The sequence below is a fragment of the Neovison vison genome, chromosome 6 (genome assembly GCF_020171115.1).
Source record: "Neovison vison isolate M4711 chromosome 6, ASM_NN_V1, whole genome shotgun sequence".
Classification (NCBI taxonomy): domain Eukaryota; kingdom Metazoa; phylum Chordata; class Mammalia; order Carnivora; family Mustelidae; genus Neogale; species Neogale vison.
The window spans coordinates 97,612,951-97,639,297 of record NC_058096.1 but is presented as its reverse complement, the minus strand read 5'-3'; the positions used below and the strand labels follow the sequence as shown (position 1 = coordinate 97,639,297).

The 26,347-nt window shown below is 34.0% G+C and overlaps 1 protein-coding gene across 4 annotated transcripts in view; it reads right to left on the bottom strand.

The window, feature by feature from the left end:
- The window catches only part of NLGN1 (neuroligin 1), an 837,296-nt gene that overhangs the window by 425,112 nt on the left and 385,837 nt on the right, over window positions 1-26,347 (bottom strand). For all 4 annotated transcript variants that reach the window (XM_044251809.1, XM_044251808.1, XM_044251810.1 and 1 more), the window contains one exon: window positions 24,521-24,673. In XM_044251809.1, the coding sequence (XP_044107744.1) occupies window positions 24,521-24,673 (153 nt within the window). The remainder of the gene's footprint in view (window positions 1-24,520; window positions 24,674-26,347) is intronic.

Here is a 26,347-nt window from a genome sequence, read left to right as displayed (position 1 = left end):
TAAATTGATTAAAACTAAAGACTTGATATCAGTTCCAGTAATTCTATAACCTGTTAAAACTCATATGGAAAATATTATGACCACTCAGCAGGGCATCTTGGGAAGAATTAACTATTTTCTATATGTAAGAAGAAAACATTACCATAGTTTTTAAAAACCATTAGATATATGATTTATATTCTAGGCCAAACTTTAAATAAAAAGGGCTGAATATTAACTGTTAGAATAGAATAATAAATGGAAATCTAATTGAAAAGGATTTGAGAAAACATAACAGTTAAACTCTACCCAGAAACTCAAACCCTGAAAGTCATGATTATTTAGATTATGGAAACCCAATAATTTTCCTAATTTTTCTCCCTCTAGTCCAAACCTCTCCTCTCAACTCCAGACTTGTATCCCCAATTACCAAGTAGAAACCTCTACTTTGATACCTAAGAGACATTTTAAACTTGATCTCCAAAACTGAGCTCCTGATTTGCCACCACAAAATAAAATTGCTCTTTGCGCCATTTTCTTCTTCTCAGAATGTGAGAAGTCCCTCTTGCAGTGGCTAAGGACAAAACCTTGGAACCATCATGACTCTTCTACTCAGCACTTGTCAGCTCTGCTTTAAAAACATGCAGAATCTAGCCATTTCTCACAGCCTCAACACTTACCACTCTGGTCCAAACCACCATGATATTTTGCCTGGATTATTACAGCAGCCTTCCACCTGGCCTCCTTGTTTACACTCTTGTTCCCCTCCAATCTATTCACAACACAGAAGCCAAAGGATAACAGATGAAAAGTAATTCAGGTCATGACATTCCTTTGCAAAACTCTTCAGTGTCTTCCCAAATTACTCAGAAAAGAAGAAGAAGAAGAAGAAGAAGAAGAAGAAGAAGAAGCAGCCAAATCCTTCTAAAGACGGCTGTACCTCATCTGCCCTCAGCTACCCCCCAGGGCCTATCCCACTCATTTGCAGTCTCTGTCACTGTTTTTTGAACACTTGAGTCCCTCTCAGTTCATCTCTCCCACTTTTGCTTTTTCCTCTTCTTAAAATACTCTTCTCCCATGTGTCTATTGGTATAGTCTCTCCATCAGATCTTTATTGAAAGCCTTCTCTAGCTACCCTATTAAAATTCATTACTTTTTCCCCCAAGTTTCCCATCTACCTTCTATGATATATTTTTCTCCTTACCACTTATCAGTATCTAACATACTCTATATTTTATTTATATTTTATTTTGTTTATTTCTTTTTTCTCCTTACTAGGATATGAGGCACAACAGGGAAGAGAATTTTGCCTCTGATTTGCCTCTGTGTCCCCTAGATCTAAAAATAGTATCTATCGTGAAAGACTATCCTGTGACCTGGGTTGAATGTTAGAGCTTTTACTACTTGGGAAGCACCTGTCTTTGTTACATAGAAGTGAGGGTCTCTGTTTCCAGTCATATACTCTCAGCAGCACTCCCTTTTTAAAAAACCTCATAAGCTTTTAAAGGGCCTCCAAAACTGTTTAAGTCCTGAAAAATGTGGCAAGATTCACATTGCAGAAAAAAAGCTGCAATGTCAAAATTAATAAACTTTAAATAAGTGTCTACATGATATGACAGCAACTCAAATCATGCCACTGTACATATATATAATGAAGCTCCAATTGTAGAAATGAAATAATTTTAGCAAACTCAAGATTATGAAAATTATAAAATATCCTTTAATTTTCTTTTCTTTAGAAAAGTGAAATGTTAATGTGTGAAATGATACAATTTTGTTTCCCTTATGTTTTTGTGGGACACAGAAAGATAAGATGGGGGCCTTAAAGTGCTGCTTTTTTGCTGTCCATGCCTTCAAATTCTCAGCACAGTCAGATATATCTTTACTATTCCATTCCTCTCAGTTTCATTCTAATAATAATGTGTGGTATACTGTTTCTTTCACATACTGACCCTCAACTCTTCTGGGCCAGCTGACTCATATTCCATTCTTTAAAATCCTGATCATCCATCTTCTTTCCCAAACAGTTTTTCTAATTGACTCCCTTCCCAACTCTAAGAAAATAGGACCAATTTGCTTATTTGTATCTCCTCTCTAGAATCCTTACTTCCACTTACAGTCCCTATAAGATCAGGATTTTGCCTCCATCACCACATTCATTCCCTACCATTTTACTCCTGATACATTATCCTTAGTGTCTCTGGTCAGCCTTCCACAGACTACTTAATTACAATTTAAAAATTTGGTCTTTTCTGGTCTTCCCCCATAGAATGTTGTGTTGCTAGATATTAGAATGGCTTGTTCCTCAGGTCTCAGCATGAATGGCCCTATTTTAGGTCATTACTATTTTATTTCTGATTACTTAATGTAAAGTATTTTTTCTAGCTTCATTTCTAAGAAGCATAATCTTATATTTTCCTCACAATACTTAATACTCTCTGGTGTAAATTTTTTTCTGGTGTGTTTATTCCCTATGTACTTCTTCCCATAGTCATTATAAACCATAGAATTTGTCCTGATCCCTATTTTAAGATTCAACATCTAATAGGTGATAAACAAATGCTTGTTGAATAAATGAGAGAATGTATTTATCAATATAATTTATAGGTGTACATATACTTTCAACAAATAAGCAAGCTTCTTTTTTTATTTTTAAAGATTTTATTTATTTATTTGACAGAGGGAGATCACAAGTAGGCAGAGAAGCAGGCAGAGAGAGAGAGGAGGAAGCACGCTCCCAGCTGAGCAGAGAGCCCGATGCGGGGCTTGATCCCAGAACCCTGGGATCATGACCTGAGTCGAAAGCGGAGACTTAACCCACTGAGCCACCCAGGTGCCCTTAAGCAAACTTCTTGAATGCAGAAAGCTAAGTACTCCTCTTTATCCCCTGTGTCTACGTAGAATAAGTTAATCATTTAGTAATAGTTTTTCAAAGGAATGAAACATAATTAAAACCTTTGCCAAAAGCCCTTATTTTCAAAACACTAAAAACTAGATTTTACAAAATATTCATATGGAACCTCAGAATAAACCTCTGAGAAATCAGACACATGAAGTTCAAATGTTGCTTTAAATGACAAAGGCACTGTGGCAGAAACAGTAATGACCCATAACAGTAATGACCATAACTCAAACTACTGCTTCCCCATATTTACCAGTCCTCTTGTAGTTAGGAGGAACCATACCACTTGTTCTGGCCAATGCCATCATTTACTTTGAGCTGAGGCAATGAAAAGATTGTGTGCAATTCTGTGATCTTCCTCTTCTTTGGGTAATGAGTAGGAAGATCGAGGCAGTCTGAGTTACAGAAATGTCACATGGAGGACAGCTGATAAGAGGGTTGTCTGTATCACTAGAAGAATTTTAGTGAGAAAGTAGAAATTTTGTCATATTAAACCACTAATATTTTGAATTTATTATTCCTGCAGCAGAATATAACTTATTCTAAGAGGCAAACATCCCTCTATTCATAACACACACACACACACACACACACACACAATATGTGCTTTTTGTTGTTAAAAAAAATACTACATTTATATTCTAACTTAAATTGCATGCATTTATCAGTTTTGTGCATTAATATGTCTCATGGGTTCAAGTATATGAGAGAACTAGGAGATAAGCAACCATCTTAAGTGAGGTGGGGTAATCTTGCCTCTTTCCATCAGAGCTGTGACTCAAATGTACTATATTTTGCTTTACCACAGACCTATTTAAAAAGCCAAAATCACAGATTAAGATCAGGCTCTCTTAGCTACCTATAGAGAATACATTATAGTTGAAGATTACTAATCTTTCACCTGGAACACCTCAAGCCTTTTAGGATCTGATATAAAAGATCAAAAAGAGGAGTATGGAGATTTCAATTTTACCATTCTTTAGATCTAATCTCGCCAATCTATTTCTCATTAGCAGAACACAGTATACCAAGCACCATGTAAATAAAAATCACATTGAATAGAGATCATCATCCAACTAATTTGGCTGAGAATTTCCTGAGCTTTGGAGAACAGGGTGTAAACATCAATTACTTTTGACTAATAAAAGGCTTTATATTTGGGGGGAAAACAGAATAAAAGAGAAAATTTTAAGTATGGAATATATTTTACTGATATTAGCCACTACAAAAATAGCAAGGCTGAACAAATGATATAAAACCCACAATTAAGTTGAAATAGAAAAAAAATGGCACATTTTTATGTTTTTTCCTATCAAAAAATATGAAAAAAATCTTTCCTATCAGTCATTATTATCACGGCATTTAAAAATAAATGGTCAGACTTTGAATTTAGTTTTAAAAAATAAATAAAAATTAATCATACTACCAACATTTTAAAGCATTCCATAAAACTGGTTTTAGTTTTTTGTTTTTGTTTTTTTGTGGGTTTTTTTTTTTTTTCTAAAAAGCTTTCTCAGTCCCTTTAAGCAGAGTATCATAGTCTGAAATGTAATAAAGCATACTTTGAATTCTTATGAAGTGAATGAAAATGAGGAATATTTTTAAAATAGAGATCTTAATTCCCCCCACTCTTACATTTGTTCTTTAGTTGGCACAGTTTTCTGTGCTCTTCTCTTGGGCACAGTTTGAGGAGGTCTAAGTGGCTATTTGGGCCTACTTTAAGACTGCCAGATTGTTGGATGGAGTTTTTATATATTCACAAAGCTGAAAGAACCCATATAAAGTTTTGAATCTGCTTTAAGAATATCATGGTGTTTGAGGGGGTTCCAAGATTGAGGCATAGAAGATCCTGAACTCACCTCCTCCCACAGATGCACCAAATCTACAGCTACATATGAATCATTTCCCTTTGAAAAAGATCTGAAAACTAGATGAACTACTCTCCATGACAAAGGATTAAAGGACTATTCTGAGAGGGGTATGAGAGACACAGTCTCAGCAAAAAAACCCTATTGTTGGCACTGGGGCCCACACAGAGAAGAGTCTTACCAGTAGAGCTTCTCCAATGGGAACAAAGGGTTGATGCCCCATATTAGGCATCCTAACCCTTGGAATCTGTACTGGAGAGATGAACTTTGAAAAACGTCTGACTTAGAAAACTAGTGGGGTTGATATACTATGGGCCCAAAGTGCTGTGGGAAACCGATTCCCCTTTTACAGAGCTCACATATGGCCTGACTCACCTGAGGATCCAGAGCAAAAGCATCAGTGTGAAAAGCCCCTAGACTGTACTTAAAGGATATTCATTTGTTGATTTAGGGGCATCTGCTGGGCAGGCAGGAGACAACTGGGGCTCTCTCCGGAGATGGAGGTACTGACTGTGTGCTCTTTACCTACCCTGCTAGTACAGGCAGGTGCACTGAGACAAAGCACTTCTACTGCCTTGCCAGGATAGGCAGAGGCAAGCAGTCATTGTACTGTCCTGCCTCCTTCCTGAAGCAGGAGAACATGGGCAGTTGCAGTCATCCCCTGCTCCTGGGCTGGGATGGTTGAGCACAGATAGCCATGGCATTCTCTTGCCCCCAAAACGGGTGAGCACATGCACACAGAAAGAGTAACACTTTGAAGTTTGTGGGCCTGTGCAACCAAGACATTTTCCTGTTGCTTTTCTGATGATGGTGAGCATGCCCTCCTCCCAGTGGCCCTGCTAAACTCCACAGACATGCACAAACCACACGCAGGGTGCTCCATGTTCACCTGGCCCTGGTGGCAAAGAGGGTTGACATTCTGAGCTCCAAGGGACTACGACATTTTGAAAAAAGTCTTGGCAGGCCACACACCCAGGATACTGCACAGATAGCCAGAAACATGCTCCCAGTCTTCCTCTGAGAAAGGCTTGGTTACTTATGCTGGAGCTTCAGCCTGACAGACAGGGTTCAGGTTTCCCACACATCAAGATGCAAAGAGGTAGCTGTTTCACCTAATACATAGAAACAAACACAGAGTCAAGAAGAATGAAGAAACAGAGGAACATGTTCCAAATGACAGAATGAGACCAAACCTCAGAAAAAGATCTTTAATGATAAAGGTAAGTAATCAGCCTGATAAAGAACTCAAAGTAATGGTCCTAAACATGCTCACCAAACTTGGGAGACGAATGGATGAGCACAGTGAGAATTTCAGCCAAGAGAATATATATATATATATATATATATATATATATATATATATATATTTCACAGTACCAAACACAAGTCACAGAAATAAAGAATATAATAATTACAATAAAAAATATACTAGAAGGGTTCAACAGCAGATTGGATGAAACAGAAGAACAAATCAGTAAACTGGAAAACAAAACACTGGAATTCACCCAAAGCAGTAAAAAGAAAAAAAAAGAATTAAAAAAACAAAACAAAACAGGGGCGCCTGGATGGCTCAGTGGTTTAAAGCCTCTGCCTTCAGCTCAAGTCATGATCCCAGCGTCCTGTGATGGAGCTCTGCATCTGGCTTTCTGCTCAGCGGGAAGCCTACCTCCCCCTCTCTCTCTACCTGCCTCTCTGCCTACTTGTGATCTCTCTGTGTCAAATAAATAAATAAAATCTTAAAAAACAAACAAACAAAGAAACAAAAACTAAAAATGACTTAACAAACCAATAGAAAAACATCAAGCAAAAGAACATTCCCATTATAAGGCTCCCAGAAGAGAGATAAAAGGCCAGAAAACTTATTCAATGAAATAATGGCTGGAAACTTCCCTAATACAGGGAAGAAAACAGACATTCAAGCCCAGAGCATTCTAAATATACTGTACCCAAACAGACTTACACCAAGACACATTATAATTAAAATGTCAAAACTTAAAAATAAAGAGAATCTTAAAAACAAGAGAAAGACAAATTGTTGCGTCCAAGGGAAGTCCCTAAGTGTATTGCCAAATTTTCAGCAGAAACTTCAGAGGCCAGAATGGAGTGGTACGCCACATTCAAAGTTCTAAAAGGGAACATTTCTACCCAAGAATACTGTACTCTGCAAATTATTCAAATTGAAGAAGAGATAAAGAATTTTTCAGACAAGCCAAAGCTAAAGGAGTTCATCAACACTCAACTGTCATGTAAAAAATGTTGAAATGGACTTTTTTAAGCTGAAAATAAATGGTATTAATTAACAACAAGAAAACACACAAAAATAAAAAGTCCCTGGAAAAGGTGAATATATGGTAAAGGTGGTGGAGAGGTCACTCATAAATCTAGTATGAAGGATAAAAGACAAAAGAAGTAAAATTTACTAAAACTATAAAATTAATTAAGGGATTATAAATAAAAAGAGGTAAACTATAACACCAAAAATATAAAATATGGGTTGGGGGGAGTAAAAATGTACAATTTTGAAATGTGTTCAAATTTAAGTTGCTATCCACTTAAAATAGATTGCTATATACATGGGATGTTACATGTGAACCTCAGAGTAACCACGAAGCAAAAATTTATAGTAAATACACAAAAGAAAGTAAGAAAGCAACCTAAACATAGCACTAAAGAAGGACATCATACCACAAAGGAAGAGAAAAAGAAAAGAAAGAAAAAGAGAGTAGCTATAAACTGATAGTAATACAATAATACTAGGGGGCTTTAATATCCCACTTACATCAATGGGTAGATTCTCAAGACAGAAAATTGGTAAGAAAACACGGACCTTAAATGACAAATTAGATTAGATGGACTTAATAGAGACCCATACAGAACATTTCACGCAAAAGCAGCAAAATACATATTCTTCTCAAGTGTACTTGGAACATTCTCCAGGATAGATTACGTGTTAGGCCACAAAACAAATCTTAATAAATTCAAGAAGACTGACGTCATATCAAGCATCTTTTCTGAGCACAAAAGTATGAAATTAGAAATAAAATGAAAGGAAAAAACTGAAAAACTCACAGATATGAAGAAATTAAATAACATGCTACCCAACAACTATTGGTCACCGAAAAAATCAAAGGGCGAATTTAAATAAGTAAAGACAAATGAAAACAGAAAAAAGACATGTTAAAATCTATGGGATGCATCCAAAAGCAGTTCTAAGAAGGAAGTAACTAGAAATATAGGCCTAACTCAAAGAGCAAGAAAATCTCAAACTAACTTCACACCTAAAGAAACTAGAAAAAGCAGAACAAATGATATTATACATAGAAAACCCTAGAGACTCCACCAAAAAACTATTAAAACTAATAAATGAATTCAGTAAAGTTGCAGGATACAAATCAATTAATTAATATGAAAACTCTATTGTATTTCTATATTATAACAATGAAATATCAGAAAGAGGGGCTGCCTGGGTGGCTCAGTGGGTTAAGCCTCTTCCTTCGCTTGGGTCATGATCTTAGGGTCCTGGGATCGAGTTCTGCATCGGGGTCTCTGCTAGGCAGGGAGCCTGCTTCCTCCTCCCTCTCTCTCTCTCTCTCTGCTTGCCTCTCTGCCTACTTGTGATCTCTCTCTGTCAAATAAATAAAACCTTTAAAAAAAAAAGAAAAAAAAAGAAATATCAGAAACAGAAATCCAAAAAAAACCAATTCCATTTATGATTGCATCAAAAGGAATAAAATACCTAGGAATAAATTTAACAAAGAAGGTTAAAAATATGTATACTGAAAAATATAAAGATATTGATGAAAGAAAACACAAATAAATGAAAAGATATTTCATGCTCATGGATTAGAAGAATTAATACCGTTAAAAGACCTATTCTATCCAAATTGATCTATAGATTCATCGCAACCTCTATCAAAATTCAAATGGCACCTTTCACAGAAGTAGAATGAATAATTCTAAAACTTGTATGGAACCACAAAAGACAGGGCACATTGAAAGCAATCTTAAGAAAGAACAAAATTAGAGGTATCATGTTCCTGGATTTAAAACTATACTACAAAGTTATAATAATCAGAATAGTATGTTTTAGCATAAAAAAGACACATAGATCAATGCAACATAATAGAGAACACAAAAATAAACCCATGCATATATGGTCAAGTAATTTATGCAAGTGGAACCAAAAATATACAATGGGAAAAGGACAATCATTTAAATAAATGGTGTTATTTGTGTATTGGTGGTGTAGTGGTAAACACAGCTGTCTCCAAAAAACTGAATAGCTACCTGCAAAAGAATGAAAATGAACCACTATCTTATACATTATGCAAAAATTATCTCAAAATGGATTAAAGACCTCGATTTAAGAAACCATAAAACTCCTAGAAGAAGACATAGGCAGTAAGCTCCTTGACATTGGTCTTAGAGATATCTTTTGAAAGTGACTCCAAAGTTAAGGGCAGCAAATGCAAAAATAAACAAACAAAACATCATTAAACTAAAAAGCTTCTGGATGGCCAAGGAAACCATCAACAAATGAGACAATCTATTGAACTGGAGAAGATATTTGCAAAGCATAGATCCAATAAGGGGTTAATATCTAAAATATATAAAGAATGCTTACAATTCAATAATAAAAAATCCCAAAGAGTACAAATGGGCAAAGGATCTAAACAGACATTTTTCCAAAGAAGGCATACAAAAGTCCGACAGGTGTGTGAAAAGCTGCACAATATCACTAATCTTCAGGGAAATGAAAATAAAAAACATAATGGGATATCACCTTACACCAACATCTGGTCACTGTCAAAAAGACACAAATGTTAACTGCTGTTGAGAACATATAGTAAAGGGAGCCCTCATGCACTGTTGATGGAAATGTAAACTGGTGCAGTTATTACGGAAAACAGTATGGAGGTTCCTCAAAAAATTAAAAATAGAATTACCGCATGATCCAGCAACTCTACTCTTAGATATTTATCTAAAGAAAATAAAAACACTAAATTCAAAAAGATATATGTACTCCTATGTTTACCGGAGTATTATTTTCCAAAGCCAGTACAGAAACAACCAAAGTGTCCACTGATAGATGAATGACTAAAGAAGAATGATTACATATGCGAAATGGAATACTACACAGCCATAAAACGGAATGACATCTCACCATTTTCCACAACATGGATAAATTTTAGGGGTATTAATGCTAAGGGAAATACGTCAGACAGAGAAAGACAAATACTGCATGATTTCACTTATATGTGGAATCTAAAAGCAAAACAAACCAACAAAACAAAATAAAACCCATATTCATAGATAGAGCAAATTGATGATTACCACTGGGGAGAAAGACTGGGGAAGATGAAATAGGTGGAGGAGATCAAGAAATACAAACTTCCATTTATCAAATAAATAAGTCATGGGGATGTAATATACTGCCTGGGCAATATAGTCAATAATATGATGACAAATAATAACTAGACTTATTGAGGTGTTTTATTCCATTGTTGTAAGGCATGTTGCAAATTACATGAGCCAGCTTAGGTAAATGTGTCATTTATGTTATCTAATTACAATAACACTCACAGTCACTGGACGGGGAGGGCAGTGGCTTCAAAAGATTTCTGCAAAAGAACTACAGATTGAAGATGTCACAGGTACCAATAAGTCACAAAAAGGACAAAGCTGAAACTTTTTGTGTGTGAATGTGTTAAGAATGAGCTCAAAGTCACCTTCTAAGGTGGAAACTATAACAATTTAATCCTATCTGACAAGAATTTAGTCTTCAGAACCATCAGGAAGATTGTTATTTTGTTTAAAATACATTATGATAACATTGAACTTCTCCTTAAATGTGTACTTTGGTGTCTCTCTAAATCATCTTCTTTTAGCTCTAACAGTCATTAAAACTAAATACTAAATGATCTTAGAAACAGTCTTCCAAATCTCTGTATAACAAAATGTAAAACTGATATCTTAAAAATAATAAGGCCTGTTTAAGCATATAGCTTTAAATTAAAAAGATGTGATTAAAAAGGTGAATAAGCACCCAAAACTAAAGTAACATTATGCATCAACTTTAGTTCAGTAAAATAATTTTTAAAAAGATGAATAAGATAACTCATTATTTTGAAGTGCTGTTTCATCTTCAAAATTTCCATTTTCTGTGTATTTTTATAATATATAACCCATTAATACCATGGTATGTGGAATATAATTTATAGATATATTCATGAGGGTTCTTGCTTCAAAAATTCACCTAACAGGTGACTATAATAAAAAAAAAACAAAGTAACTACAGTCTGGAGCTGTACTGTCCAGTAAGTAGCCACTCTCCACATTAGACTATTGAGTACTAAATGTGACCTGTGTGATCAAAGAACTATAATTCTAATTTTATTTCATTTTAGTTGATTTAAAATTTTAAGAGTAAAGCAGTGTCAAGTATTGTTTTCTGACACAACTGTATTATTTTTGCAGGACCACTTTATTCTGTTGGAAATGTAGCATCTGAATTGAGATGTTTCAGAAGTATAAAAGTATTTTAATGAGTGAAAAATGCATAGTGTTCCATTAATAATTTTATGTCGATTCCATCTAAAATTGATGACATTTTGGCTGAACGGAATATTAGGCTAAGTAAAATAATTTTTAAAAGTAATTTTGTCTTTCTTTTTACTTTTCTTTAATGTAGCCAGTATAAAATTTAAAATTACATGTATGACTGCATTATATTTCTACTGGACATCTGGTCCAGAAGCAAAGTGAATAGGGAGGTTTCTAAAAGGAATAAAGATTAGGTCTGTAAGTTTTGTAAGATTCAAGACTAGAATAATAGATCAATTCTTTAAACTATAAAAGATATACATATACACAAAAATTTAACAAAAGGTGAAGATATTTTTAATTGGATTTTATGGAGCTTAGTGAAACCACTGACATATAGCGTTAACTCCCATGATATTACATTGTAATTACCCAATTTTAATTCTATTTCAGAAAAAAAAAAGATTTTTTTGCTTCTATGTAAAAACTGGACCAAAAGCAAAGGACAGGAAAGAGAAAAGAAGAATGTAACAAGTTGATCTTTTTAAGAGAGTGACAGAAAACAACAAATTTGGGTTCTAGATCATATGATTCCATTTTTTAGAAAGAAAATAGTAAATTATCCTCTCCTCTTAAAAATAGCAGATGATCTGGGCCAGCCACAGAAAAGCTCTTCTTTATAGAAACCTACTGACTCAGTCTTTCCATACTTATCAGTTAGCTAAGTAAAATAATTGGTAGTTTTCTCATACAAAACAAATATCCAATTAGGAAATTTACCAATAGAATACATAATAGCGTAGTATGAAAATCCATCTCTCTACGTGGCTTTATTTTCAATCTCCCCTGCCCCCACCTGCTCTGAATCTGAAAGATCCCTTTCACTGGACTCCAGCGACAAGCAGAGAAGAGGTAACGCATAGGGTAGGTGATTACAGGTAAATAAAACACACTTAGGTATGATGCATGACCAAACTTAAACAACAGGATTTTGGCTGCTTATTTTTAAACATTTCACCATAGAATTCTATTTTTATAATTGTCCCCTAATATGAACTCCCACATGAGAAAATTCTTTTGAAAAAATTAGTGCTTAGAATACCTCTGATTTCTCTGAAGAACTGTCATGTTTTACATCCCTTCTGATAATGAGAAATAAATAATTCTTGGCAGAGTTTCCAAATCAGAGTGAAAATCATCAACCTAGAAATGTTTTGAGATTATGTTTTCTTGTCTTTGCCAGATCTTCTCTTTTCTCTAGACTTGATTCATTTTTATTGTAATTTTATTGTATATACTCTCGTAACCTGTCACAAATACTCTCTGGAAAATGGAAAGGTAAAAATATGTAAGTTTATTAAATATACAGTTAATTACCTTTCTAAATATCACAATTATACAAATTATGACAAAATATTATTAAGAAAATATGTGGATAGTACTCATTCGCATGCAGAATTGTCTGGGACCAGGGAAAAATTACACATGCCTGATGTCCTTCTAAACATCTTCTAGAAAATAAACCCGAATATGAACTGTAGACTATAAACTGTCTGCTTTTGTAAATATTACAGATGAGCTTTAAAACAGAAGGGTCAAAAACACACTCTGAAAAACATATTTCTTATTGACTTTAGACAGATTCAACTATGATATATTTCAAGGGAAAATACTACCTAGTTAAGCAATCTTTTTGTTTATGTTAAAAGGGAAGAATGCATATTTCTTAAAGCTTATTTTCATTCAGGGTCAAAAAACTTATTTCTAGCATAATTAAATGACAAAAAATCATGACATATTCTTTTCTGCCAGGAAAAAAATGCTACAAATTATAATGATATTAACACAAATTTTTTAAAATAACTTACTTCTGTTTGAGTATGTTACATAGTCTCTTACGAGAACTGAGTCTCCTAGAAAAGGTACTGCTTTGCAAAGCTCAAATGCAAGAAACTAGCAAATATCAGGGCAGAAATTAATATTTCTCTTGGATATGTCTTTCTCAGGAATATGCCTCAGCTCTTCAGAGAAGTTTTTAAATGGTGACTTTGCCCATACATAGATCAGTTGAGAAATATAACTTGTCTTGTATTCGGAAAATTTTTCTAAGAAAAAAATTAAATTTATAGTCCTAATTGTTCTGTTAGATAAAATGGGTGTGTATGTGAGTAATCAATAGCCAATATAAGATCTCTCACCCCAACCTCTGTTTGTGGCAATAATTGAGCACCTATAATTAAATTCAAAACAGGTAAAGTATCAAAAGGCAAAATGAAAGAAACTACAAAATTGCTTTTTCCTTGACTTTGCAAAAGAACAACTTCAAACTGAGTTTAAAAACAGATTTCACAGCTCCTTCCATACATAAAATCAAGTTATCCTTTCTTTAATATTGTATGTATTTTAATTCAGACTTGTCTTTCATCACTATATTCATGTTTATCTAATGCCCATGAGCACCAACATATTCACTCATCATATGCTACACAGGAAACAGGATAATGCAAATCATCAAGGTATGATTAATTCAAAATTGCTACTCAGTTTAAAATAAATTACTGTTGTCATGCATTACGGCTCCAGCACCCAAGGCATCTCTCCAGAGGATCAAGGACTTTTTGTGCTACTGTTATTGGGGGCCAAGTATTACTATCATCAACAAGACCTTTCCTCATCTATTGTGGGACTAGACATGGGACTAGACATGAGGCCTGGCATGCACATGGCTGGTACTCTTTACTACCCACATTCTCCACTATCAGTCACTCTTCGTACCTACTCTGTATCCTAGGACATGCATATGTATGCTAAGAATAGGACAAAGTGAATTAACTTGCCCGTTTATTGATGACTTTTGAATTAGGTATGCAGAGTACTGTGTTAGGCTTGAGGAAATTGGAAAACCAGATTTCTATTTTGTTTTTATTTTCTAGTTTGGGTGGCAAGGCATCTACAATATTAAGCAGTTAATACACACAAAATAACAAGTGGAGTTGGTTTTATGCATGCAGAAGTGAAGGGTAGGCTGTGTAAGCTGGGGAGGTAGGACAGAAGAAATAGATGAATCCAGCTTGAGGTAATTTTGTAGAAAGTGAGGCAATAGCTGGGCTATGTAGATTGGGCAAGGTGGGTATATTTTGCCACCAAGCAGTTGGAAATGATCCCAGCGGCCAGTGAGGAGGCTAGTCTGGCTTGATTGTAAGGGACTTTCCAGAAACTAATAGAAGATACAATTTGCTAAGAAGAGAAGCAACATACTTCAGCAGACCTAAAATGGCAGGAAAATCTGGAATGGGTCCCAGAGTTGGTGAAAAATATTTAGAGATACAGAGCAAAGAAAAATTAAAGAAAGCTGGTGTTCTGTTACATCTTTAAGGTATTTTTAAGGTAATTTGGCATGTAAGTTTGGGTCTGGAGGCTCAGGGGTTAGCCAGAAAACCTGGTAATCAAGGTGAGTGGTTAGTAGCAACAGGAATAGAAATAAGGAGACAAATATAAGGTTTGTTTTTTTTTTTTTAATAAACTGTGTCAATTAAAAATAGAAAGACAAAGGAAAAAGGAACAATATCCAAATATTTATGGGAGTAAATTATTTAAGAAAGAACTTTAGAAAGAGAAAGACATTATAGGGTGTCCTGGCAGATGAAATTGCAGTATATTTTTTAAGGCAAAGTAGTGAAAGTGGATAGAATATCAAGGATCATGGCCCTAGGTCTTGGGAAGGTGGGGGCAGTACAGCTTTGGTTTCATATTGAGGGATCATCAGAGACAGGAAAGGATCGTTTGAAAACAAATTAAACTAAAAAGCAAAATGCAAGCTCTCACTTGGTTTGGAACACACTGGAAAAAATCTGACACTGGGAGAAGATACTTGTATCTCCATTAAAAAAAAAAAAATCAGTTACACGACTAACTTACTACATTGCATGGCTATTCTAGGCAACATAGGGCAGGTGAGGGCAAAAACCTTCAGTGGTCTCTGGAAAGTCCTACAGTTATATTCTCATTCGATAGATCCACTAGTGAAGGACTAGTCACTCCTCTGGGATCCTTTCACTGTGCATGTGTACTTTACAAACCAGTTTTGCTCATTAAATTCAAATAGAGAATTGTGCCTGGTTGTTTGTGGGTGGTCTGTTTGTTTGTTTGTATTTCTGCATTTCTACCACAGCTGCTTGTTTAAATGGCTTATTTGGCTTCTAATCTTGCATCCTTTTAAAACGATTTCAAAATATTTTATCTGTTTTTTAGTATTTAATTTTGTAAATGCATGGGGGAAAAAACCAAAAATCAAAAAACCACAACTATGCTAGTGTGAGAGGTACAAAGAAATGTTTCCTGAGGCCTTCATTCTACATTTCACTTCCACAAATATTCTTTCTCTTAACACCCTGATCTTTTTGGAAAGGACTTACCGAAACTTGTACCAATAGTTTTGTTAATTTGTCTAATGTCAATACACCTTATGTCAATATTTCTCCAGAGAAGAAGGATTGAGTCTGATTTTTGTTTTGTTTTGTTTTACACTATGAGCACAGACCCCCCCCCCCCAAACTAATAGGAACCTATATTGGGCACTTATCAAATGCCTCTGAATTATTGAATGAATAAATGAAAGACTGAGTTAGATGATGACTTTTGCTCTGAAAAGGAAACTGAATATCTTTTGTTTATGGTTTGCTAGTTGCAAACTTTTGAGTGCTGGAAAGTAGTTGTCCAATTCTGGATCCAGAAGAACGCCTTGACTAGGAATGAAGGAAATTTTTATTCCAAGTTCTGAGGTCTTATTCCAAATGACTGATCTTAATACCTCAAGAAAATCATGAACCACATACTCCCAACTTCCTCCCAGAACTAATAAAAAACAAACAAAACTCATTTTTAGATGACTAAGAGCTTAAGTAAGGCCATATTAATAACATGGAAAGATAAATAAGGAGGCATCATAATACAGTAATTTATTGTGGTCTCTTATATTGGCCAGTCTCTGCAATAATACAGATCATATTGATTCACACTCCTTCAAAGCAGGAATTCAAAAGAGCTCTCCATAATACTGGTTTGATTCATTCCATTATTAAGAGATGTAAGATAATTAGAAGCAAAATAAGTCATTTAAATAAGCAGCTGTGGTAAAAATGCAAAATGTTGGTTTGATTCATTCTATTATCATTCATTCCACTATTGGCAAAATTTCTACATTGCTTTTTATATAAAAGACAGATTCCCATAGTCACCTTAGTCAGCCAAGGTTCAGTTGGTCCCTCAATCTTCTGTGAGCAGAGTATCTGCCTTATTCACCTCTACCAAGCATCTCATTTAATAAGGCACAAGCCATGTTTTTTGTATCCATAGCAGATTTCCAACTTTGATCAAAGTCTAGGCCTGCTCAACACACTTTCTGAAATGCAAATCTAATCATGTCACTTATCTGCTCAATGTTCTATCATTGTTTCTCATTGTTCTTAGAAGTCCTACATCTTTAATGAGATTCTGCATGGCCTGCTGCCTGTTTTCAACTTTATCTGACATTGCCTACCCCTTAGTCCAAGCATCCCAGCCAGGTTTACTCAGCTCCTTTAACACACCAAACTTCTCTCTTTCTTTGGCTTTTACCCAGATTTTCCTCTGTGCCTAAAACTCAGCCTCACCCTCCACTCAATGACCACATTGGATTAAAACCTACTGACTGTTTGGATTCACATTAAATCCATTCAACAAATATTTTCTGAACAAATCTCATGTGTCAGGTACTGTTTTAGGCTTTGGAGAGCCAGACTATCATAAATCAAACAATCCAAATATAAATAGGAAATAATCAGGTATGATCAATGTAATGCAAAGAATTTTTTTTTAAAAGTACATGACTTGTGATGTGGTGGTTCTTGTTAGATTGGTTGAAGATGGATGGATGCTCTGAGAAAAGATGTTCAAGCCAAGGTTAGAAGGGCAGGAATGAGTCCTAACACAGCTCTGGGGCAGGCAAAGCGAACAGCAAGTATAAAATATCTAAAAAGAGAATGAGTTCCGTGTGTATAAAGAACAAAAGTGGTGGGGACTGAGATGTAGAGCATTTTGATATGAACTAAGATATAGGTACAAGAGGAAGAGACAAAGAGATAAAGATACATGATACAGATTTATGAAAGGTTTTGTTAGGTAGGTCAGGGAAGGAGTTTGAATTTTATTTTAAGTGACGAATGGAAAGCCAGTGGAGGGTGGTGAGCAGAAAAGTGAGGTGGTATAATTTACACTGTAAAAAAGATAATCTGATTTTGCTGAATGGAGAATGGATTATAGGTATGGAGCAACAATGAAAGAGGAAAATTACAGAAGTTCAAGGAGACTCAGCTTAGTTTGGTAAAGGGGAAAATGGAAAGAAGGAGGCAGATCCAGGATGAATGTTGGAACAACTCAGTAAGAGAAGCTGAACTGGCTATTGAACATAAAGGAGAGTCAAATCAGGAAAAATCTACAGTTTTTACTTGATCGTCCAGAAGGACGGCAGTGCCAGTGCCATTAGTAGAGTCTTGTGTTGAAGAGAAGACTGCCTGGTTAGAAGCCTGGCTTCACCACTTAATGCCTTCTGACCTGTATGACTTCAGATAAGTCCCTTAACCTCTCTACTCATGCACTTATAGAACTGGGAAAATAACAACTCTACCTCATAGGGTTATTGTGGAAATTTAATAATGCCAATAATATAGACTGCTTAAAACAGCTTTTGGAATACAACAAATCCTCAAGGAGTGTGGCTACTATGATTATTGCTCTTGTTGCAGTTATTATAACAATCTAGATGTGGAAGATAATGAAATACACACCTGTGAAAATTAACATGTTTTAGCCACTAATGTTGTTAGATAGCCCCATGGAGGTGTTGGTAGGCAGAAGTATATAAATCTGGGGGCACCAGGGTGGCTCAGTGGGTTAAGCATCTGCCTTTGGTTAGATCATGATCTCAGAGTCCTAGGATCCAGCCCCACCTCAGGCTCCCTGCTGAGCAGGGAATCTGCTTCTCTCTATGTCCACCCCCCACTCTCCCCAGCTAATGTGGGCATTCTTTCTCTCTCTCTCAAATAAATAATAAAATCTTTTTTTAAAAATAAGTATATAAGTCTGAAGTTTTGAGGAATAGGCAGTCCTGAAGATACAGTTTTGGAAGTCACTTACAAAGAGATGGTATTTGGAGATTTAGAGCATTGCATGAAGTCCCCTGGGGAGACACTGAAAAGAGGAAATGGAAGGGAGCCAAAAGTTCTGCTTAATGGCATTTCAACATTTAGAGATGGGGTAAGAGGAGAAGGAGGGAAGGAGGGTGAGAAGGCACAGACAGTGAGGTAGGAAGTAATCCTGGGATGATGCCAAGAACAAGCATGTTAAGAAGGGACTAGTTAACTGTCTCCTACACTACAGAGAGATCAAGTAAGATAAGAACAGAGAAGTGGCCAGTGAAATTAACAAACTAGACGTCCTTGGGAATCTTGATAAAGGCCTTCCCAGTAGAATGTAAGAAATTGAAACTTGAATGTCACTTCCTTTGAGAAACCTTTTCTGAGTGTCTAGAATAGGCTAGCACTTGTCATTTCTCTAGTACTTACCATCCAGGTAATTGTAAAGAAAGCTGACTTTGCATTAAATCATTATCTATGTAAAAGATATCATTTGTATAATTATTAATTTAATTTCTCTCTTCCCTAACAGCTAGTAATTTACTGGGTGGCAGGGATCATGCCTATCATATTTTTCACATTATTCTTAATAACTAGTAAAATGCCTGATACATAATATTGCTCAGTTTATATTGAATGAATGAATAAATCAATGAATGGCTACACGAATGTACCAAAAATACACTTTGGGAAAAAAAAAAACTTCTTTTAATTAACACCTACATTAATTGACGTGCTTACTTTCAGTTTATTTCTAAGTTGGTGGCGTAACTAAATAATTGCTTTTATTGCAAACCACCTGATATCATTTGGGAGGAAGCAGATAAAATAGTGAAAAAATAGTCTACTTTGCCCTGTAACATTATTTGTCTTAAGTTTCTTTATTCCAAAAGATAAACGATATCGCTACTCTAGTAGCTCATTTTAGCAGTCAATCTAAAATTGATTACCATCCAGCCCTTATTAAAACCCAGTTGATATAAGATATTTGAGAAAATAAATCTATGGACCAAGTTAACTGTCCATTGCTTTCAATTGGTTTTTAGCTCTATCCTATTATAAGTGAAATCACCAAATATCTTCCTTGAATTGCACTTGGTTAGGTCTTTTGAAATGACATTATAGAAATTATGGGCATTTATTATTATGTCCTTTGCTTTACAGAGGGTTAATATAAGTCATCATATACTGAGAATATCTGCATTTCCTAATGACATCAAAACTATCACATGGTTTCATATTGCTCATTGTTCCAAATAAAAACAAGCCATATGATAAATTTTGCTAAAGTATACTGAGAAAAAGCTGTGCATTTTTTATTGATTTATACGTAACAATTAAGAAATTCAATTCACTATGCTTTTTATCCTTCTTCTAGGAAATTGAGATATATATTTATATTCCATATCAATGCATGTTCATGGCTTAACTTCCTGTATCCTTTCTCTATAGTATATGTACTCCTTTATACAATTTATTTATATGTGTGCTTTTGTCACAAATTATCTCCACTTTTTTGAAATAGAAAGAGTATGAATAAATAAAGGGAAACTGAAAGAAAGTGCTTCTCTCTTCCCTTCAGTTAATCCCAGAGATAAATTGCTTTTCATGATCTCATTCAAATAAAACCAGTTCCATGAAGACATTTTGATTTGTCAAAGACAGCTTGCCTCCATTGTCTACCTCCCAGCAAAACATTAGGAACAGCATATAAAATTAGGTATCCTATTATATACTACTCCCAAATATATGGTCACATTTAAAGATTTTTATTTGTCTGTTTTAGGACTTAGAGCCAAACCTAAATTAAAACAATGCAAAAAAAAAAAAAAAGACACAGCAAATACCAAGAATAATGACAAAACATTGTGCAACTTCAGAAGTTAATATGCTTTTCTTTTTAAATCATAAGCATCACCTAGACTTTACAAATCTCCTTGATGCTAACCTACTCAGATTCAAATATGGAAAGAAAAAAAAAAAACTTGTTTTAAATGATTTAGCCCTATATGGCATTATAAAGTGAACTATAGTGTAATTCTTCAAATATAAGCAGATGAACTTCAACTTTTTTTTTTTTTCCCAGAGAGGAGTGGTATAGCCACTAGATTATTAAGTACAACACTAGACTCCTAAAATTTGCCAAATCACATGGGTTAGAATTATGAACACATAACTGTCTCTAAAATATCCATATCAAGATAAAAGTAACATTAAACTTCCATCTGATAAAAGTCTTATTTGCCTAAATTAGTTCTTAACAGTGGTATAAAACTTTTTCATTTTCTCTAAAAATAACTATTAACTTTATTCTAAATTTAAAAAGACAGTTGAGACACATTTTTAATGCAAAATTAGTTCATGCATTTTTTTTCATTTTTGAGATTTGAAAACATGTTTGAATAGTTTCTATTTTCAAAACTGTTAATTGCACAATATCCCATCTTAATGGTGAGCAATTTATTTCTTATTTCCTTCCACTTCTCGTCCATAAGCATATATATTTATCCCATTTGCAACCATAATATTCAACATTATTTCCCTCCTTTAAGGGCATATAATCAAAACACTTCTCCCTAAATTTCCATTATGATAGTTTTATTAACTATGTGATATAATTTAAAAAATAATTCTGTTAACAATTATGTCTTAATGTATTTTTCAAAACTATGTAAAAATATGCTAAATAAGAGAGGATGGCGAGTTAAAACTGGCTGAGGAAAGAGAATGTATACAACCAGAAGTGAAAGAAAGTCTAAATGTTCGCTGGATGGATGAGCCTAATGAGATACAGTTACAGAGACCTCTCAGACAAAACAGGGGAAGTGAGATAAGCAGGCAGTGCCCTCTACCCCCTTTCCTTTTTTCAACCTTATTAGCAGTTTTCTTTATGATCACTAATAGCATTTCCAATATTATAACAGGGGTAGTCTATGTCAACACTCTAAAGGAAATCACAAAAGGTCTCAGTTGACCAACTAACTCCCACCTGTTTCTAGATTCATCAGAGCAATACTGCAATAGGAGATAATTTTTCTTCTATATCACTTCTACTTTGCAGTGAACAAAATTTTTTTTCAACATGAAATGCTTTAAACTGGAATCTTGCCTCTAGATAGTTGTATGAATTTTATTACTAAAACATTATCACATTTTTACTTATTGCTAATACAAACAAACAAATAAAGGCTGTAATATTTCTCCTCTGGGATGGCAAATTCAAATCAACAAGAATTACATTACCTGTTTCAGACATCTTGATTTTTTTTCTGTCACTCTTCAGAGAGCAATGGTCTTGCAATTAGACAAATTGTACATTGAACCCCCAAATTCATATCCTTTGCACCAAAGCATCCAAATCAAAACATAGCTCAGGATTTCCTCTGATGTGGAACCAAATCTTACTTTCGACTCTTTTCCAGCACTCGACTCTTTTCCAGCACTCGCCCAAATGAAAACTAAACAGCAATACTTTTGGATCCCATACCCAAGAAACCTTGGCTTACCTTGTTACTGTTATACAAATTATTAACAACAGCAAGAACCCTATAGTCTATTGTTGTCAGATGAGCTGTTGTTCTGGTTGTGGTATACCTCACATGCAAAGTGTGCTGAAACAAATGTTTCAATAATTTATTTCTCATGAATTAATTCATTTAAATATATTTCACAAGGCCCAATACACATTTGAGGAACAAAGTGACCAGATACATACATCTCTTCCAGAACTAGTGTTCCAAAATGCACCTAAAAATGTTCACTAACAGAGTTTTGTACTTTATCATATTGAGAGGTCTAGAAAGGACACTTGGTCCTTAATGCTGGTTATCAGGATATGATATGTTTAAGAGCAACAAAGGAGCAAACTCTAAGTTAAATCCTAAATTACAGTAGAGCAGAACAAATATTGAGCTATTACTGAGAAAATCATCCATCATCAACACCAACTCTGCTTGCCATTATACAGACCAAGCAATTGACTGATTTCTTCATTTTTTAGTTATTGAGTCTATTCTCCTCCAATTCAGTCATTCAGGGCGTGGCATTTAGGGATAGAATATGAACATAAATATGGGATTCAAATTGGATTGAAGCCAGGCCCTTATCAGTTATACATAAAAAAATGGGCTTTATTTTTAAGGTTTGTTTAATTATATTTATTATAATTTATATACTTTACTAAACTAAATATAAGGTTTACATTTATTTAAAAAGCTTTATTAATGTAACAGTTCATTTTATGGAATCTTACTTCATATGAGTACAACTACTAACAGAATGAGGCAACATAAGAAGGTCTGACTAAAAGACTTCTTTTGATAAAATAAATACATATGATTAAGTGGATGGTCAAGTCCTTGAAAATACTGCTGTACAGAATGTGGCATTTAATTTTAAATTTTCAATTGGCAAACTAGTCACCGCTTCAGGATTTTTAACTCAAAAAATTCAGAAAAATATGAGAATGATATTAAAGCCACTAAGCTATAAAGAATACTATAATAAAATTAAATATATTAAAATATTGAAAATTCTCACTTTAAAGTCTTGCATAAAAACCAAATGACAACACTGATATTTAAAATTAAGAAGATGATTATGAACTTCTCTTCATACAACTTTCCAATATACAGTTTTCATTGGTGGGAAAACATTCATGCTTGCCCACTGAAATTATAAGAACATCTGAAGCAATGCCTGATCAGACACTATTTGGAACTAAAGTGTACTTGAAAAATGTTACAGAAATATTTTACATCTACATTTGCCATAGTATATCCATTATCCACCATATTCCAAATTCAAAATAACAAAGTAGAAACGTATCAAGATTTCACTTTGCATTGCTAAAATATGTTCTTCCCCAAGACATACAAACTTGATCGACAAAAGCTATTGCTTTTTTTTTTTAATATCTTAAGATTGACATGAAAATAGGCTTATAATTACATAGAAGTAACTAACACTGAAGAGGAAAAATAACTGCTCCTCAAAGACCAAAATATATGATATGAACAATTACTATTAAGGAAAACATAAATTCTTTTTTAAAAATCTTTCAGAGATTAAAAGTGTGAGGTGCACTTTTGTTGCAAATAACAGCATAAATTATACGCCTTTAAAAGGTATATAGTATGTGATAAGATTCTGAAAACAATTAAGATTAAAAAGATGAAATCTTTTGTGATAAATGGTATTCTGTCAGCAAATAGTCTTAACTAAAATACCATAATATATGTGTCTTATTAAATGATAAAGTAATTTTAGTCCCATAATTATGTCAATACTATAAAAATAATATTATACAAGTAGAATATCAAGTTTACCTTTTAATAATGGGTTATTACATAAAACAGTATGCCTATTTCAGAGTACTTGATATTTTACAAATAATATTTCCCTATAATTTTCTTCAAAACCAAGGATATCCAATTTGATTTTGTTTTACATGTGTCTACATTATTGACTTGATCTCTTTATCACCTTATAAAATCAATGTTTTCCAAATCAAATAATTCAGTGTAAATACATTTAGACAAATATTTCTAATTATTACCTGACAAATCTTTTAAAAACCCAAACTTATACCACAATGACAGAAAATGTTTTCACAAAGCCAGTCCATACGCATATTCTCGAAGAGACTTATAAACTTGTTTTTTAAACTCGTGTCAAATTTCAGGCAATTTCATGGCATTGTGGAAAAAAAAAAAAAAAGTGGAAGGAAAAATTTGTCCAGGGACTAATTCTTCTTTAGAAAGGCCCTGAAATTGTTGCCTTTCACAGGGCTATCAAGTGAAACCAGGGAAAACATCACTCAACAATGTGAATAATTTCACTATCTTTTACATTCAAATTTTAAAATCAACCCTACCTGTCTTCCATCAAGTAATTTATGAACGCACTTACAGAATTTATTAAAAATATCAAAAATTTTGGTTCAAAGAAAATCAACAAGCATAGACATGAGTGAAACAAAGCAAAGAAAACAAAACAAATAAAAACAAACTACCACATACTTCATGGATTAATGGTGAAAAGAAGAGATTTCTTACCAAGCACCCCAAGTCGATAGTTGACTGTGATGACGATCACATTGCCATAACTTGCCAAGACACTCCCATCATATAAATTTCCAGTACCTTCCATATATGAGCCACCATGGATATACACCATCACTGGTTTGGGACCCCCACTGTCCCGAATATCTGAAAAACAAATGGTTGGCAATTGTCCTTATCCTCAAAAAACATACATAATGAAGCAGAGAATACATTTTCCATTTTAGGGACAAAAGAGAATGATTTTAATATAGTTCTTCAAATTGCTGTTTTGTTAAAGTGTTTCTTCAGCAACTCATATTAAAGCTACTGTGAAAAGAGCAATAGGTATTCACTGTTTTCTAGCCAAAAATTTTGTTTAAAATTATAAACTGAATTGCAAAACTTGGACATATTGAAAATGGGTGTGAAGTTTAGTGCTTTTTGATTGATTTCTAAAGTGACTGTAGAACAAAAAGGAGGAATGACAATGGGTCTTAGAACTAGTTTTTTTTTCAATGTCATAGACCTCATATGGAATTTATGAGCCATAGGCTAAGGACAATGTTATCACTGCTATTGTGAATAAAACACTCTGGTTCTCCATTTCTTATTTACCATAAAGGTTTTATTGAATGCATCATAATTATATTGAATAATTTATGCTCTAATTTGTGAACATAATTACGATACCGTGTTATAGGTTCCAAAAGTTTCATTTCACTACTTAAGTACCAACTGGCAGATGAATGTTTAGGCTGTATAGTCTGCACTTTTGTTGTTGTACGTAGGGTACTGTCACTTCAATGGTATTTATTCGTTAAGTCTGGGTTATCTGCTCACTCCACCAACCCCGCCCTCTGGAAGAAGAAAACAAACTAAATTGTATTTTTCATCTCTTTGTGTAACTCCTGTACTCTTCCTAGTCCCATTTTGGCTCTATGATTTTGTCATGTAGACATAAAATAAAATACAGCTAAGACCAGGTATAAAGTACCCAATTTTAAGGATGATGTTAAAGTGACTTCGACAGCTCTGACTTTTAATCAACTGTGTTTGCTTTTCTAAAACACATTCCCCCAATTTTGTAATTTTCAATAAGGATCTAGAAATAATATATTATGGAACCATAAGATAATTTTAATTGGTATTAAAAATGCCCTAATTTCTAGAGAGGTAAGTACTTCACTTTATATTGGCATGGTTTTAACTAACTAGTATTAAAATATTATATATGTATGTATATGATTATGAATACATACATACACACATCAAACATTACTGTTCTATAATAGCCCATTATGTCTTTTACCCACAATCGAAACTAAATTAGATTGAGTGTATTTTCTTTTTGTTAATGACAATATTAAAAAACACCATTTAAAAGTGTAGATTTGTTCCTTTGTTTTTGGCATTTTTTATCAAACTTAAATCTCCTACATCTGGACTAATATAATATATACTCATTGAAAAATCTGGTCATTACTTAGATGCTGCTTTACATTTCCTATGAAAAAGTGACTAATATAAATGCCTACTGCTATAATAGTGATTTCCTTAAACTAAAAATCCTTTTAGGATCAGAAATGGCAGCTCAACTCATTTGTCCAGATTTTCAAGTTAGGAAAACAGCTCACTGCAGAATTCAGAGACTTTTTTAAAAGCCTATTTTAAATTTAACTTAATACCAGTATATAAATTTACCATAATCCCCTCCTTCCTCTCCAAGAGTGTACTTGAGAAGAGTGTCTTATTTTTAAGTGGTAAGAGGAGGATACTTTGATATCAAAACTATCCATTAAACACAACTACATTTAGAAGGAAAACTTAAATTTATTTTCT